Below are 17,810 nucleotides of genomic sequence, written 5' to 3'. Positions count from 1 at the left end.
TACTGAGAGGCGTCTTTCGCTAACGCCAAACCTGTGTTTCCCTAATCTATCACTACATAATACTACTACTATCAATACCTCAGACACCACTATAAATTCTCAGGAATCTCTACTAATGCAATCCTTTACAGGGTTGCCCATAATCCAAGTTAGAGAAAATACACTATCAGACACAAGTACACCAATAATTCGTAATAGCAGGGAAAGCAGCCCTTTGCTTATTTGTAGTACAGAGGACAATTCAGGCCCTCTCCTCTTCAGAGCCACGCCTATAGCTTCTCCACGGGTAGGTGACGAATACCCTTGGAGATCAATACCAACAAACAACTCTGTCCCCGATAAAGGCAGCCCGATAACTAATCCCAAAAGGCGAAATGGGAAAAAAACAAAATCAATAGTGAGGAAAATTACCCAGCCCCTCTGTAAACATAAGCTCACAGCGAAGGACGCCTGGTCTAATTGCAGACTGGCTAAACTGATACTTAAATTACCTAACCACCAGACATCATTACCAACTAGTCTGGTGGTATCACGGCAACTAAAAGAGCCGCAGGTAGAATCTGAAATAGCTAGTATAGACCAGTCATGTCAGACTGAATTATTAAACTCAGGTGACAATACACTTCTGACCCAACTGGAACATCTATTTAGGACCCTTTTGTTGCCCATACGCAAAAGAATTATTAAGTTGGAGGAAACTTTCGAGAAATTTGAAGTGTCACAAAATAAAAATACAGCAATAATGTTAAAAACACTTAGATCATCGTTACCTAAAGAGAACCCCATGTCGGCCAAATGTCCATCAAAGCCGACTAACAATAAGATCTTACGGTCACAGAATACATTACAGAGCGGTAACATTAAACAGACACCGACCCCCACATCTGCTACAATAGCCTCAAGCGTCACAAATAAAAACTCCAGTGTTTGTGAAAAAACTGCATTTGTAACGGTCCTAGACCCTAATATAGCTCCTGAGTCTTCTACAACTGAAAATGATGAGAGCGAATGGGCTGCAGAGGGCTTATGTATCGATAAACAAAATGACCAGCCTGGGCTTTTAAGGCCCATAGTACCTCAAAATATGCCCACAAATGATTGCCCCAAGAAACCCTTAAATCGAATACCAGTTAAAAAAAACATTTATATCAATCTTCCCCCTGAGTCTCATCCATATACGATAGTAATGATAGGCGTCCCGAAATTGGGTGAGGGGAAAACGGAAACGTATGGGGAACTAAAAAATAAAGTGAGCCATTGGCTAACTACACACAGACCGCTCCCCTCACACCTCAATGGGCAAATATCCCATGTTAGGAGAGTAGATTGGGTGGGCCATAGATGCAAGTCTACCGAGGGCGAGTGCATTACTGTAAGTTTCAGAGATACTCGTGTGGCAGGCTATATTTGTAGCTGGAGGGATGGCCTCACAAATAGCTTGATTTGCACTATGGATCTTAGTTACTTTTACCCCTCAAATGATCCTGGGCTAAATAATACGTACCAAAATTTTTCCCAGGAACAGGGGAGATCCTATACTTTTGCTAACCAATACCATTACTGGGACAATACAGGGAATTACGGTGATTATACGCCAATTGATTCATCATATTTAAATCAAGCCATACCCAGGGACTACAGAAATGCTAACCACCTTGTTAGGCATCCAGAAATGAGGGAAGGTATACATCAAGTACACCAACAAGAATATCCCCACTCAACTTATTTGCATAATCAGTACAATGTTCCCATCTCAAATAGGTTTAATGCCTTCAATGAACAGAGCGGTTTGTAGGGGGTTGATTGACTACCCGTATCAATAATCCCCGCTGTCTATGCTGAGTACGCACACCTTGACCTATCATCTGGTAAAGACGCAGACGTAAAGGGACTGATTGAATCCATCCCTGCTGAGAAGCCAAAATTAAATGACCAGATAGGCCCAGAAATGAGATCCCTACTAGAGAGCTCGCTCTTACAAGATAAACCGAGTTCACCCATTGACTTCTTAGAGGCCCATAGCCCAGTTTCAACCTGTATAGAACAAAATCACTGTATCATGGAAGAGCAGGTAGTTACATGCACAGAAGGTATTGACCTAAACCTAGCCGACAATGTAAACATAGACACAGTCGTCGAAGCAGACATAATACCATCAAGTAACAAAAGCTTGGTCTCCTGGAACGTGGCGGGCCTGGCTGATAAAGCTTGTGATCCCACTTGGCTGTCTTTTGTCAAGCAATATGTGGTGATATGCCTCCAAGAAACATGGTTGGTAGATGGGAAAAACACCCACATAGAGGGATATCAAAGTTTCTTCACGCCAGCCGAGCCATCGAGTAGTGGAAGAGCAAAGGGTGGCCTGGCAACTTACATTAATCTGGCTCTTATTTGTAAAATAAACAATCGCCACTTAGGCAATAGGAATATCCAAGTCCTAGAGCTAAAGAGGGGCAAATATACTTTGACCTTGATCAACTTCTATAATGCAGTGAATCAACATGGAGAGTGTAACCTACTACAGTTGTGCGACTTTTTGAGAGTCAATGTGGGGAATTTGCCGCGCCACATATTGATTGCAGGTGATTTAACACCCATTCCTGTGGGAACCCAGGAGTGACGCCCATGGGACATTTGGGGTGTAATAGCCAGGAAGGCTTTCACTTTGATCACTCTTGGCGAGGAACCCATCTTAACACCTTGATGAATGAAAATAATCTAGTGGCAGCCATGTCCGTGACGGCGGAGCATACACTTTTTCACGTCCCTACGTATAAAGGCAACATAAATGGATCATACATAGATCATATCCTATTATCTGCTGACCTTGCCAACTTTGCCTCAGATTTTTGTATCCAAATGAATATTCATTGCGATCATAACCCAATTTCCATCAAATTGGGTGGAGGCACCTTTGAAATGTGAAAGCGAAGCAAAGGCCTTGGGTCTTTAAAGTGTATAAACAGAAAGCGTCGCTTGAAATGGACATTGGTGAACTATGATAGCCTGTATGTTTCAATTAACAATTTATGTAGTTCTGATCTTTCACTTTGTGTATCACCTACATCATCCCCTCGACAAACCCTGTCTGCATTTGATGGGGTTGTATCAACAGTAGGGCCTTTGTTAATGGTGCCAGCAAATGGGCATGCTGGCAGTAATCCAAAATGGTTTGATCACTCCTGTTCTAAAGCCAATCGAGACCTTAAGACTGCCCTGTATCAAGGTTATGCGCGCCAATTACAATAAATCACTTGCGACACGAAAAAAAGAGGTAAAGGCAAGTACTTGGGAGTCCCTTCTGGATCCCAAAATTTTGGGTAACAGTGCCAAGTTCTGGGATATTATTAATAAACCTTTGTTTGACCATCCAAGTAATACCGTTCTTGGCACAAATATCCCAGAGGAGGATTGGGTCATCTATTTTAGCACCATTTTAAAAAGTAACGAGCCACAAGCTGAGCATAGTTTTGTCACTCCTAAGGAGAACTCTTTGCATTTTTCAATTAATGAGGTTGAAAAAGGAATTCAAGGCTTAACCTGTAATAAGGCCCCAGGGCCTGATGGCCTTCCCCCAGATCTTTTTAAATCTTGTCCATCACTATGGGCTCCTGTCCTCACCGCTGTAGTTAATGCAGCAGCGGCCTCTGGTTGCCCAAAGTCGTGGGGGATCTCCACCATAGTACCTGTGTTTAAAAAAGGTGACCGTAATAGCCCCCACTGCTACAGATCAATATCTTTAATTAATTCTGTAGTGAAAGTAGTAGGGGGTGTAATTTTAAACAGGTTAATAGCATGGGCAGATGAAAATAATATAATTTCCCCGATTCAATACGGCTTCAGGCCTGGTCACTCAACAGTCACGCAGTGTCTGAACCTGTATATGATTATAGGAAAATACACTATGGCCCGGCAAGGTACAATCCACTTGGCATTCATGGACCTATCGTCGGCCTTCGACTGTGTAGACCGTGGTAGGCTATGGGATGCCATGGTAAAAATGGGAGTGGAGCAGAGTTTGATTAATTTTTTAGCCGACATGCATTCCGACACAAGAGCAAATGTCCGTTACACACAAGATCTAAAAGTAATGAGGGACTTCGGAATTCACCGGGGCGTCCGACAAGGGTGTATCTTAGCTCCATTCCTCTTCAATTTATACATCAACGACTTGGAAGAGCATCTTTTAAGTACAGGAGCAGATTACCCCTATGTCGGACGGTAAGGCCTACCGGTCCTGCTTTATGCGGATGACGCAGTCCTGATATCCAGGACTGCAATTGGCCTGCAAACTCTGTTAAACTCTTTCCACGCCTTTATGAAGTCCCGGGACCTGAGTATTATTAACTCAAAATCATATGTCATGAAGGTAGGCCAAGGGAGAAAAAAGCCAAATTCTTTTAACATCAACGGCGAAAAAATACCTGTAGCTAAAACATTTTCGTACCTTGGTGTCCTCTTTGACTATCAATTAAATTGGGGACCTGCAGTAGAGAGGAAAACAGGCGAGATAACCAGATCAAATGCAGCAATACTTGATTTTGCAAGCAAAATGGGCAACAGTCCAGTGGCCGCACTGCTTCAACTCTACCAAGCCAAGAGTATTGCTATTGCATGTTATGGAAGCGAGTTATGGGGGTATGCCTCCCCTGGTGGCCTGGAGGTTGCAGAAAATAGTTTTTTTAAACAGATTTTGAGGGTCCCAAGGGGAACAGCAAATTTCTCAGTGCATGAAGAGCTGGGCATGCCATATTTATGCGACAGGATAGCCGTAAATCCTTTACTCTGTTGGCTAAACTGTTGGCTGAATACTGATATACCCCTTACACAACAAATCTTGCAAGAAGCTTTAACATGGGATAACAGGTTCAAAGTCCCTTGGATTAAATATATCAGCAACTGTTTCTCTGAATTAGGGCGCCCCGATCTTTTTGTAACCCCAACGTCTATAACTAAATCTGATGTTATCTTTGTGAAGAAGACCTTTATTACATCTAGGTATCTAGCTCGGGAGGAGGGCGAACTAATGAAAGACAGTGTTCGGAAACATGTGCTTTTAAAAACATCTTTGTGCATGGAACCGTACCTGTCATGGCCCCTGTCAGATTATGATCGCTCTTTGCTGACGAGGTTTCGCCTAGATATATTCCATCTTTTATTAGCCGTACCTAGGGGAGCCCATCGTGGCCAAGTGCTGCCAGGTTACGGCTGCGACGAAAAGTCTCTGCAAGACCTGGCACACTTTCTTTTCATCTGCCCTTTTTATACTGTACCACGGAGGCTATATCTAAAACCATGCCTCAAACAGCTGAATTTTGCACAAATCAAACCAGCACTTTACTACCTTCAACTTTTAAGCTGTGATTGTACTTTATTTGTATGCAGCTTTTTAAAACTAGCACTTAAATTCAGGAAAAGTATGGAGGGGTAACTGTGTTGTTGATAGATATTTTTAATTAATATAACTTATATTTTTTAATGTCTATTCTGCTTTTGACTTTGTACTAGATGCTGCTTTTAATAATGTTTGGATTTTATGTGTTATTGTATGTTTATGAAATGCACTTTTATGGTTGTTACTATGAATAACCGAATAAAGTTATTTGATCATGATCACTCTTAAGCCTCTCGGGGTCCAAACCATCCAGATGTACAATAATTTTTTACCCTAATTTCTCAAAAAGTACTAAATGGATTTACACCAAATCACAAAACGCATGAAATGTGGACCCAGATCTAGCTTCCTGACAAATTGGGTGTAACTCCGTTCAGCAGTTTTTGCAAAAGCTCTTCTTAAAGAAGTCTATTGAAAATGCATGGGGTTTTGTGTTTTTAGACTCCACCCCCCCTTTTTCTGGGCCCCTACTTTATGGATCACCCATAGCTTTCCATGCACAAAATAGTCAAAATGTAGCACCTTAGTGAAAAATTCCATGGAAATTTGTTAAAGGGGTCACTGTTATAAGCAACACAACAAACGCTTTTCCCATGGAACTGCAGACCTAACTATAACTACCCAGGATAGATAGATAGATAGATAGATAGATAGATAGATAGATAGATAGATAGATAGATAGATAAATTAGATAATAATCACATAATATAGACTTTCCAAAATACATGTCAATAATCAATCACCCGTTCCAATGTGCCAGCAAGTAAGGTTACAGACCCGGCCTACTCAGCCAGTGTGAGCCAACTTAGTAACTGGCGCCTGCTTTTTGTGCATTTAACAAACCCATAGTACCCATAGGCGTTTCATGATATTTTCTTCACAATTTCAGATGTTCTGAGCTCCATAATCAATTGCTATTGTTTTGATCTTGCTTCTCACTTGTTTCATTCATTCAAATTTTCTTCTTGCTACTTAATTTGACTGGGAATTTTACTGATTAGTTTCTTGACTTGTATGTTGTTTTTATACTACTTAAATGTGTTACTCTTATTTCTCTGAGGAAAAATTTATTGTTTTTATGCCTCAGCTTCTAGCGAGAGTCCTACCTTGCAATGCATTATTAACCTTTTGGGAGATTAGAATGTCATCAGATTCTACTATTCTGAGCCATACTAGGTTACTTAATGCAAATATGACCTTTATAATACGTTCATCTGCAATCCAATCAATTTAAAATCTGGAACACGTTATATACAACTTTACAGGAACACACTTTATGATTAAATAGAATCAGAATATATTCTGCAGGGCTGATCACATTGAATAAAAACAAACAGAAGAGTTACTTTACCCTGAGGAATGAGTCCAAGGACCCGTTCTCCATGAATTCAGTCACTATCATAACTGGGCGACTTTTAGTGACCACTCCTTCAAGATGGATGACATTTGGGTGGTCGAACTGTCCCATGATGCTCGCCTCGCTCAAGAACGCGCGGCGTTGCATGTCCGTATGGTCACACTTCAAGGTCTTAATGGCAACAGTACACTCTCTTCTCCCAGGTAGCGCCAGCTGTCCGCGGCAAACTTCCCCAAATTCCCCTGTAAAGAACAGAAAAGGAACAACAATTAACTACAATTAATGGGCCCGATTCACAAAGGTAAACTTACTCCTTTATGTAAGTTTACTACTTTTCGGTATTCATAAAGGTATACTTAGACCAAAAGTCTAACTTTACTACTTTTCGGTATTCACAAAGATAAACTTAGACCAAAAGTTTAACGTTACTACTTTCCGGAATTCACAAAGGTAAATTTGGACCAAAAGTATAGCTTTATAACTTTTCAGTATTCATAAAGGTAAACTTAGAACAAAAGTTTAACGTTACTACTTTTTCGGTGTTCACAAAGGTGAACTTAAACCAAAAGTCTAAATTTACAACTTGTCAGTATTCACAAAGGTAAACTAAGACCAAAAGTCTAACTTTACTAGTTGGAACTTACCTTTGTAAATATTGAAAAATAGTAAAGTTAGACATTTGATCTAAGTTTAAATGGGTGAATGCTTAAAAGTAACAAAGTTAGAGTGTTGTTCTAAGTTTACCTTTGTGAATACTGAAAAGTAGTACTCTACAACACACACGGAAAGAGGAAAACACCTCGTAGGATTGTTTTTGTTCACAAAAGTGTCCCTTCCTGCACAAAAACAATCCTGACTACAATGGAGGCACCTTTGTACCATGGTGCAAGGATGCCTGTGTTGCTGCTAGGTGGCTAAAACATCACCAGAGCTGGCAGAATGGACAGTAATGCATGGTAATGCTTACATAAGGTGCATTCCTTTCCTTTCACTTTGGTGTAGGGCAGCACAATAATGTGCCTTGCTGCACTGTCAAAATGCCATAAATGAAGCCCTGACTCTTTCACCAATCAAGCACTGATCCTGGCATCTGCATTTCAAATCAGTTGCTCCTGCTTAATGTGATTTTGGGAGTTCTGGTTGAAGGGTTTGCAACAATCAAACTAAGATGACATGTATTTACTCTATTGTTTGGTGGGAAAAACTGAGAAGTCATCTACGCTTTCAAAGCTGGAAAGAAAGGTTTTGGAGACAACAGTGATATGGGGCCGGAGAGGCGGACCAATATTCTTTATGGCCAGAAGCTAGGTAGAAGCTGCAGCCAGTTCACAACCTAAACATTAAGATATTCTGATGAATGATAGAAAAAAGAGAGAAGAACCTCCATTGGCTGTGTACAGCTTAAACCTGAGATGACACATACAGCAGTCAACTACAACAAGGCAGATTTTAACAATGTGGCTGAAGGCGCTCAAATCTCCATCCAGTCTAAAGTGAGCCTTGATGTCATCAGCATACCTGGCACTCGCAGAACATACATGTTGAGCAATAGTGGTGAAGAAGCAGAGTTTTGGGGACCATACTAGACACCGTATCTGGGGAGGTCACATGGTTCAGAGTGCCAATATGTACTTAGACCTGATTTAGATCGCGGCGGATGGGTTACTCCATCACAATGGTGACGGGTAACCCACTCGCCGAAATATAAATTCATAGGATATATTATATTTCGGCTGACGGGATATCAGTCACCGTTCTGATGGTGTTATCCATCCGCTGAGATCTAAATCAGGCCCTAAAATCTGAGAGGAGAGAGATTCTGCAGGTCCATGATCAAAAATGTGGCTGTTATATTGAGTAGCACCATCGACAATGTGTCATCTGGTATAATTGTAAGATCTTCAAGAAGGTCGACCACATGAGAGTCTGTGACATTACCCGTTTGAAAGCCAGCTTGAAATTTTGTAAGATGTACTACACTCGAATTAAGTGGATTCTATAGTCGCCCAAGTTATTGTACAATTCTGTTTACCATTTCTGTGGATCTTTCATATCATTGTAATGCGTCATTGTCTCTGGATATTGGGGACTGTATGTTACTTCTTCCTTTTGTAACACTCCTTTCTGAAAACTACTCTCTAGCCTTGAGCTTACCTCTAAAATTAAAATTAACATTCTTGTTGTTAACTATATTGATGTTTTTGGTGAAACAAAAGACCTTCTTGTGGCTGTCCCAAAATTGTTCTTTAGAGAATTCACTATAAGATTCATTCATTACCCTACCATCAGAACAACACACTAGCTGAAGACAGAGCCAAGCGGCTGTTTTATAAAATCTCACTATCTTCAACCACAAAACTCAATGAGTGTGGTTGTGAGCGTCAGACAACGCAGAGCTAGTGTGCTCCCGCCGTGTTCTCAGTTGAATTTAACAACCGTGCACATTGCTTCAACCTTACTAGCACCACTTGGTCCCCTTTGAAGAGACTCAAAGGAGCATATAAGTAAAGATGTTTTGAAAATATAATAATTAAGTATCACTAACTGCGTTGCAAATCTTCACTAAACCTAATCCTTTCCACTTGATTATGGCAGATCAATGGTCCATGCATGGATGAAGGTCAGGAGGACTTGCTTGTCCTCTGACAGGGAGATCACCCAGGATAAAGAGAAAACAGTGAAGAAAGCAGAAGATGGGGAAATGAAGAATATAACAGTAATAATCCACATGTTAGATCTCCTATTACTGTGAAGACAAGAACATTGCAAACATATAATGACATAAGGATAAAGGCTATTGTGCATCCTCATCAGTGACCCTGATGTACTTCAAAGAAACTAAAATGTATACATTTTTAACTGTAGTACTAGAGTAATTGGTTAGTCTTTTTTCAACTAATTTTTGTGATCTTGCCAGACAATTTATGGCCATATTATTAGGTTTGCTCATTTATTTATATCCTTTCCTTTCCACTCCTATTTGCCCTTTGATCACCCACTCCAATTCTGATCAGGTAAACTTTAAAGAACAGTTCATTCCACCTCTTTCTGAATGGAGTAAAAATGGCCAAACCTGCTCCGATGACTTCTTCGATCTTCACGAAGGACACATCAATTTCTGTTGTAAATTCTCGAAGTGCTTCATTGGGATCATCGTAGGTCGAAGGGTCAATGTAATATTTCACCCCAAGCCCTGCAAACACACAAAACACATTAATCTCATTAAATACTCCGCAAACGTTATCAAGAACTGCAAAGAGCTAGTACCTAAATTATACTGATGGAACTATACCACTGCTATCCCAACCTCAATGCGGATGTGGAGGGCTAGACGGGCGCCATCTTGAGTCAGGCTCGGACCCGGCTGGACCCGAGTTAGCGGTCCAGCGGAGGGAGGGGCTGTGGGTACAAATAAAAATGCACTCTAAGACGCGCAGCGGTCACGCGCTGCGGGCGCGCCGTCTGCGCGCCGAAGGAGTGCCAAAGGAGGGCCCGTCTGTGCCCGTCCGTGCCTCGGACGGGCCTAGGGCCATCCATTCTGCCAACACTCTGCGGCGGCCCCCTAATAACTTCATACGGTATGCACGCGGGCACCTAATGTCGCTGAAAGGCGATTCCTGTATGTGTGATGCTGCATGGGACGTGACTAACAGTGCGTCCCGGGTCTGCCAGGTGTGCAATTTCCGTTTTCGGCCCAGCCTTAACCTCCCGCCTTTCCATCCCACTGATACTTCACTGGTGAAAGCCGGTTTGATCAATGCTAGGTCATTGGTCAAACATGCAGCAGATATCTTTGAGCTGCTGAGTGACAACCAGTTGGATCTATTATTTATTACGGAAACCTGGCTCAATGACACATGTGCCCCTTCTGTTGAACTTGCTATCCCACGTGGATTTAAAATATTTAGGTCTGACCGCCCTCTGGGTAGAGGTGGCGGAATCGCGGTTGTTTTCAGAAAACAGTGGATTTTCTCCTTTGACTCCCAAGAACAACTGGCTGAGGCGGAGATGCTACACTTCTCTCTGATATTCAATGCCCACTCATCCATTGGCGGCACGCTGGTTTACCGTCCTCCTGGCTATATCGGCAATTTCGTACAGGTCCTGGAAGAAGTTATAGTTCCTAGGATTTTGCGTCATTCCCGGTACCTCCTCCTGGGGGATTTTAATATCCATGCTGATAGCCCGGACCTACCAGAGGCGGTTCGCCTTGCAGAAGTTCTCTCTATGGCCCAACTAAAACAATGGGTGGTCGCTCCAACCCACCTAGGCGGCCATATTTTGGATCTGGTATGCACAAACTTTGACATCAACATGGTTCATCCTGAGCCAGTAACCTGGTCTGACCATAAGCTCATCAGATTCTCCTGGCCTCTATTGTCCTCTACTGCGATCCAGCCCCAAATTGCCCACACACAGAAGATCAATTTAAATACTCTCTCAGCTGGTCTTGTTGCCTCTCGCCTACTGCTCCCTCCTGACATTGATGCTGCAGCCAGCGCATTTAACCTATGGGTGGAGTGTGCGACTGCCGCAACAATTAAGAGCAGTCGGGTCTGTAGACTCCGTTCTACCCCTTCAAAACCTTGGTTTTGTCCTGCTCTCCGAGACCTCAAATCAGGCTGTAAAAAGCTGGAGAGGTTATGGAGACTAGCTTACCTGCCAGAGGCGAAAAAGGATCTGCGGACTGCACAAAAAAAGTATTACGCAGCCATCAGATCTGCCAAAAGTAGCTACTATGCAGGGCGCATCAGCAAAGCTAACAACAATAGCAAGGAAATATTTGTGATTGTCAATAGCTTTGTATCCCCCTGTGCATCAAAACCTTTGCTGTCCGCATCAGAAGAATGGTGCGAAGAACTATCTGAGTTCTTCGTTGAAAAAATTGCCAAAATTCAGGTGGACCTGCAAAATGTTTGTAATGGCCCTTCTTCTCTCCTAACAACTCCGCTTCCTCTAATGCCCAGACGTATAGCCCAATTGGCCAATTTTACCCCTCAACTAGATCCGGACATCACTGCCATTGTTGCTGCCTTAAAATCTGGATCTCCCTCTGACCCATGCCCGGCCAGAGTACTTGCGGGTGTAGCTGAATCGGTGGGAAATGAGGTAACCCAGATCATTAACCTCTCGCTCCACTCAGCTACCGTCCCTGACTGTTGGAAACAAGCAAAACTGCTCCCACTATTAAAAAAAAATGGACTTGATCCGGCCACCCCGTCCAGTTTTCGACCAATATCTTTGCTGCCAGCGCTTGCAAAAGTATGCGAAAAGATTGTTTTTGGTCAACTGGAGAAATTCGTGGAATCCACGGAGGCCCTTCACCCAGCCCAGTCTGGCTTTAGGGCCGCCTATAGTACTGAGACGGCTTTAGTCGAAATATCGGAGGCTATTCGGGAGTGTCTTGACGGGGGTGGCAGAGCGGCTCTGATTTTATTGGACCTCTCTGCTGCCTTCGATACGGTGCCTCAATCCCTTCTACTCTCCAGACTAGCCGATATAGGTATTACTGGCTCCGCATTTGACTGGCTGACCTCATTTTTAAAAAACCGCACGCAACAAGTTTGGTTGCCCCCCTTTGCTTCCACTCCTAAACTGCTTTCTACTGGTGTTCCTCAGGGGTCCATGTTAAGCCCATTGCTTTTCAATATTTATCTTACCCCTCTGATTTACCTGGCTGAACAGTTAGGGGCAAAAATTATGGCGTACGCCGACGATACGCAACTTCTGTTTACTTGGCCCAAAGATAATTTAGATACGTCGGCGGCCCAATTATGCCTATCTTCTGTCTTCCAATGGTTAGCTAATGCCCAGCTAAAATGCAATGAAAGCAAATCCGAGATCCTGCTATATGGCTCTTTTCCTGAGGATTTTAGTGATTGTCTTTGGCCTACCGACCTACCCCCTCCAAAAGCTGCTTCAGGCCCAGTGAAAAATTTGGGGGTTTGGTTCGGTAAGAACCTTAAGTTCGAGGACCATATAAATAAAGTCACTGGAGTCTGTTTTTTCACATTAAAAACTTTGCGCAGGTTTTTCCCTCTATTACCGAAAGAAGCTAAAGAGACTGTCATTCGGGCATTAGTACTCTCTCGGTTAGACTACGCTAACGGACTGTTTTCTGGCTTGCCGGCTTACCTGATTCACCCCCTCCAGGTTATTCAGAACGCCGCCGCCAGACTTCTGTTTAATGTCCCAAGGCGTTCCAGTGCCCGACCTCTTCTCCGTGCTTTGCACTGGCTCCCTGTTGCCCACAGGATTTTGTTTAAAATCCTAGTGCTGGCGTATCGAGCCATCCACCACACTGGTCCTGTCTACCTGAGAAAAAGGTTCTGCCTGTATATTCCCAATCGCCCTTTGCGCTCGGCCAATCTGTGCCAAATGACTGTCCCCAAATTTAAATATTGCAGACTTGGTGGCCAATCAATCTCAGTGAGAGCAGCGAATTCCTGGAATACTTTACCTCTTCATTTAAAAACTGCACCGACTCTTGGTTCTTTTAAGAAGGGTCTTAAAACCCATCTTTTTAATATTATAGTCTAAACCTCCCTACTTTCTGTATTCCCAGTTATTTACGCTCCCCCAGTCTGCTCTGCCTTCAACGCGCCAGGATACTATTTTTTTAGTAATAGAGCGCGATATAAAAGCCTTTAATAATAATAATAATAATAATAACTAGGGGTGGGCAAAATATTCTGCTCCGTCGGCAAAATTAGAAAAGTTTTGGCCACTAGGAAATCTACTAGAGCAGCAGAAAAATCAACTCAAGAAGCTTCGGGCTGCGTGGTGTGATTTGTGCTGAATTTTCCGCGCTGAACGATCTCCTGGCACTAATCAGAGTGAGCAGCGCAAGGTGCCTAGTTCCACCCATTCGTGGAATCCCGCAGAGTTTTTTTGTAACTCCACAGAGTAAACTCCGCCAGTTACACCCAGGCCTAATGCAAACCCATGCACCACTCTTAGCCAGGCAAAGGTTTTGTATCAGGGAGTGTCTTCCAATAACCTTTGCATGTTATATGGGGTGATCAAAATGAATACATTTTACTGCCCGGGTGATACAGGGGTGTTTGGACAACATTTTGAGTCCAAAATATCTTGATAACAAAATGTAGTGTCAAGAATATCAAGGACAAGAATACTGTAAAGGTAATTTTCTGTGGTAAAGCATTGTTTTACTATACTTAACTCGTTACATATGTACTTTGACAATATATACATATCTTCTAGGTGCATAGATGCGGAGTTAAGAACAGTAAATATATTGGAGGTGACTCCTCTGTTAAGGCAGAGGAGTGTTGCCCCACTGATTTTCAGCAGTGGAAAAAAGGAAACATAAAGTGATAATAACTCGATGTTATTAAAACTTTATTCTTTCCTACTGCAGCAGCTTTGCGGTGCGTGTCTCCCATGCTCACAGAGCAGTGGGAGGAGTGGCGAGCTCGTTGTTAGTGGTCATGACTTTTTGGCTGGCCATCTTGGGCCGGCCAAACAGTAATGAGTACTTTGCATGTTCTCTACCCAGGCTGTATTATATTCTGGGTGGAAAACATGCCCAGGCTCCCACTGACTCTCTGACGCTTAAATCAATCACAACGTTGCATCGCAGCGTTGTGATTAGCTTAGTGGATTCTATGTGCTTCTGTTAGACCTGGCATCTTTGGCGTGGTTTCCCCTACCTTTTTGCCTCTACCTCCTGTATTTTTGAAGCTGTGCTGGATTTCGTTTTTGCTGGTTTAGATGCTTTGGACACTCTGCCACTGCTGATCAGTGCCAGAGTGTAAGTGCTCCCTGTGTAAATTGTTATTCTGATTGAATATACATGTTTGGCATATTTGTATCATCATGAAGTCCCTAGTAAAGTGCACTGGGTGTGCCAGGGCTGGTGATGACAAATGCTACTAGTGGGCCTGCAGCACTGATTGTGCCACCCACAGGAGTAGCCCTAAAATGATGTCTCAGGCCTGACACTGCAGTGCCTGTGTGCAGTTTAGAACTGCCATGTCCTCCTGGTCAGTGTCCCCACTGACCAGGCCTAACCCTTCCCTTTTCATGCACATCAGTCACCCCTTTGGAAGGCCCAAGGTACCCCCCTGGGCAGGGTGCAGTGTATGTAAACGGTAGAGCATGTACTAGTGCAGGTGACATGCTCTGGTAGTGAATGGCAGCCATTTTCGTTTTTCACTACTGTAAGGCTATCTTGCTCCATAGGTTAACATGGGGGATGCTGGCTACAGTGGTTAACAGCATTTCTTCCCATAGGAACAAGATAGGACATAAGTATCTAGTATCCCTGAACTCAGGATTTAATAACACATCTTTTAGGAAAGGTTGTTTTTAAATCCTGTGTTTGAGAATAGCACGTTTAGAAAGTTGCTGTTCTCTTGTCTGACCCTTCTGTATGCCTGGGCCTGTTTGTGTATTGACTGTCTGGTTTGAGAGTGACAGGGGCTGGGGGTTCCCCAGGAGGCTGGATGAGTCAGCACTAGGCTGAATGACTGCAATTGCAACTGGAGTGGTGGGAAGAGTTAGCACCTGGGCCTGAATATGGCTGTGCCTGCCTTCCACAATGCTGGCTCCACCCCCCTGCTGGGCGGCTGAGGACCCTGCCCCTCACTCTGAAAGGAAAGATGAAGCCTGCAAAACACAGTGCTCAGGATCCACCCAGAACTGGTTTAGACCGGGCTCAGGGCCCACATGCACCAAGAGAACAAAGACTTTAGGGGTATAAGTACAGGATCCCTGACAACAGAAAATTAGATCATCCTGGAACCAAGAAGGAACCTCTGCCAAGGAGAAAGCTGAAACTGGAGAAGGAAGACTGTCCTGCTGTTGCTCTGCTGGACTGACCTGTTGCTTTGCTGCCAAGGAGAGGGGAAGGACTTTGCGGCTGAGCTGTGTCCCCTGTCTTGAAGGAATCTCCAAGGGCCTGAGTAGAGCTGGCTCCCTGTTTTGAAGTCCCAGGAACAAAAGGACTTCACCCCCAGCTTCCCTGAACTCTGCTGAGAGAGTTCTGTCCTTCCTAGAGTGCTTGATCCAGTTGTGGGGCCTCTGGAAGTTGTACCTGTGCTCGGAAGCTTGAAACTAAGCTTGAGTGACTTTTGAAACTGAAAAGTGTTGCATCGCTCGCTTGCGGAGCGCATCCCCGACAGTGCGAGAAGTTTCCTGCCACTACGGAGGTCGAGATCGTCGTAGAGCCTGACGCCGCTGCCAGAGACGTTGCATCCTTCGTTTGCGGGACGCACCAGACCGGTACGGGAGAATTGAACATCGCTGCGAGAGTCGTCGCAGAGCCTGTCGTCGCTGGGTGAGAACGCCGCACCGCTTGCTTGCGGACCCCATCACGTCGCTGCGACCATCGTCGCAGAACCATCGCATCGAGGAGCTGTGAGAGAGAGGATCACCGCTGGACCGCGCATCGTCGCCCCGGAGATCGTCGCAGCCCCTACGAGATCGTCGCATCGTGCCTTTGCGAGAACAGACTTCCTACGGAACCTGCACACCGGAATCCATACAAGCAGCCTTCCTCCCCATACAGACCGGATTAGTCGCAACACGCCCGCTGCTGCAGCGGGGCTGTCGCATCGCATCCCCAGGGTCTCAGGAGCAACGCATCGCTTGCTTTCCACCGCACCAGCTTCTGCTTTTAGAACTTTGTTGCAACTAAAAGGTACTGTGAGTAAACGTGACGCAACTGTGAACTTTTCACGCATCAGTAGAGAATTCTATCGCAACGTAGAGAATTCTATCGCAACCAAAAGAATTTTAACGCAACCTTAAGAACTCTTTTAAAACCATATTCTTGAACTGTGTATGTTGGATTTTTGTTGTTTTGTTCTTGTGTAGTTTAGATTAAAAATACCTTTATTTTTCTAAACTGTTGTGGAGCCAGTTTGTGGTGTTTTCACTGTGTTACTGTGAGTGTTGGTACAAATACTTTACGCATTGCCTCTGGTTAGCCTAGACTGCTCGTGCCAAGCTACCTAGAGGGTGAGCAGGGGTTATCTCAGAGGGTTATCTCCTTGCCCTGACTAGAAGCAAGGGTCCCTATTTGGACAGTGGTACCTACCTCTGCCAACTAGAGACCCCTAGATCTAACATTGGTGGTCAGGCGGTGGGATTTGAACTTGTATTTGTACTTGACCCACAGTAATTGGTGTACATCACTAGTGAGTGCAGACCACTACGCCACCGCATACTACTGGTTTTTGATTTTTGATTCTATTTTTGAGTAACTCTTCAAAGCATCATGGCTGCAAAAGGAAAGGCGCTCAGTGAGGGGGCAGAAGTAGTGCCAGAGTTTTCCATTGAGGATTTGTATTCCTACCCAGCACGACATCTTAAGCACTTCTGCCAGAAATTTGGGTGCCCCGCAAGAGGCGCCAGGAAAGAGGAGCTGCAGAAAATCTTGAAGGCCCATTGGGAGGCACAAGAGGGAAATGATGATGTGGATGTAGAGAGTAGTTTTCAAGTTGCAGATCTGCCAGTGGGCAGAGTAGGCTCAGGAGCTGGCAGCAACCATTCCAGCAGGGGCCTCAGCCCAGACGAGTTACAGGAAAATCAGAGAGTCAGAGAATATGAGTTGGAAGTTCTGAAAATGAAAATGAAAATGAAGCAATTTGAAATGGATAAAGTGAGAGAAAAGGCGGCGGAGGAGAGCAAATGTGCCCGCGCCTTGGAGGAGAAGAAATTGCTTTTGGCTCATGAGTTGAGCATGAGAGAACTGGATCTTAAAGCCAAGGAGGTGGATGCCAGTTCTAATGGTGGCAGCGCGCAGCCAGTGCAGGGGGGTAAAGTATACATTCCCAAGGACCTGGTGCAGAATTACCATAGGAGTGAGGATATTTATGCCTGGTTCACTTCGTATGAGATTGCATTGAGGATGAATGGTGTGCCTGAACAGCATTGGGGGGCGGGCCTGTGGAAACATTTTGAGGCTTCTGGGAGGAGTGCTATAGAGCCCTTAGAATTAGCAGGTGCCATGACCTACCCCAATATGAAGGAGGCCTTATGTCTCAGGTATAGCCTTACTCCAGAGCAGTACAGACTGCAGTTTAGGAACTC

The 17,810-nt window shown here is 44.1% G+C and overlaps 1 protein-coding gene across 1 annotated transcript in view; it reads right to left on the bottom strand.

Moving 5' to 3' along the window:
* LOC144767863 (ephrin type-B receptor 5-like) overlaps window positions 1-17,810 on the bottom strand; it is a 319,076-nt gene that overhangs the window by 28,926 nt on the left and 272,340 nt on the right. Inside the window, exons 10-11 of the mRNA XM_078651221.1 lie at window positions 9,826-9,945; window positions 6,747-6,994 (exon numbers count right to left, since the gene is read on the bottom strand). Of these exons, the coding sequence (XP_078507347.1) occupies window positions 6,747-6,994; window positions 9,826-9,945 (368 nt within the window). The remainder of the gene's footprint in view (window positions 1-6,746; window positions 6,995-9,825; window positions 9,946-17,810) is intronic.

Source organism: Lissotriton helveticus, chromosome 7, assembly GCF_964261635.1.
Source record: "Lissotriton helveticus chromosome 7, aLisHel1.1, whole genome shotgun sequence".
In the NCBI taxonomy this organism is placed as follows: domain Eukaryota; kingdom Metazoa; phylum Chordata; class Amphibia; order Caudata; family Salamandridae; genus Lissotriton; species Lissotriton helveticus.
The sequence above is the reverse complement of the archived record's forward strand: the minus strand, read 5'-3'. Positions and strand labels throughout refer to the sequence as shown.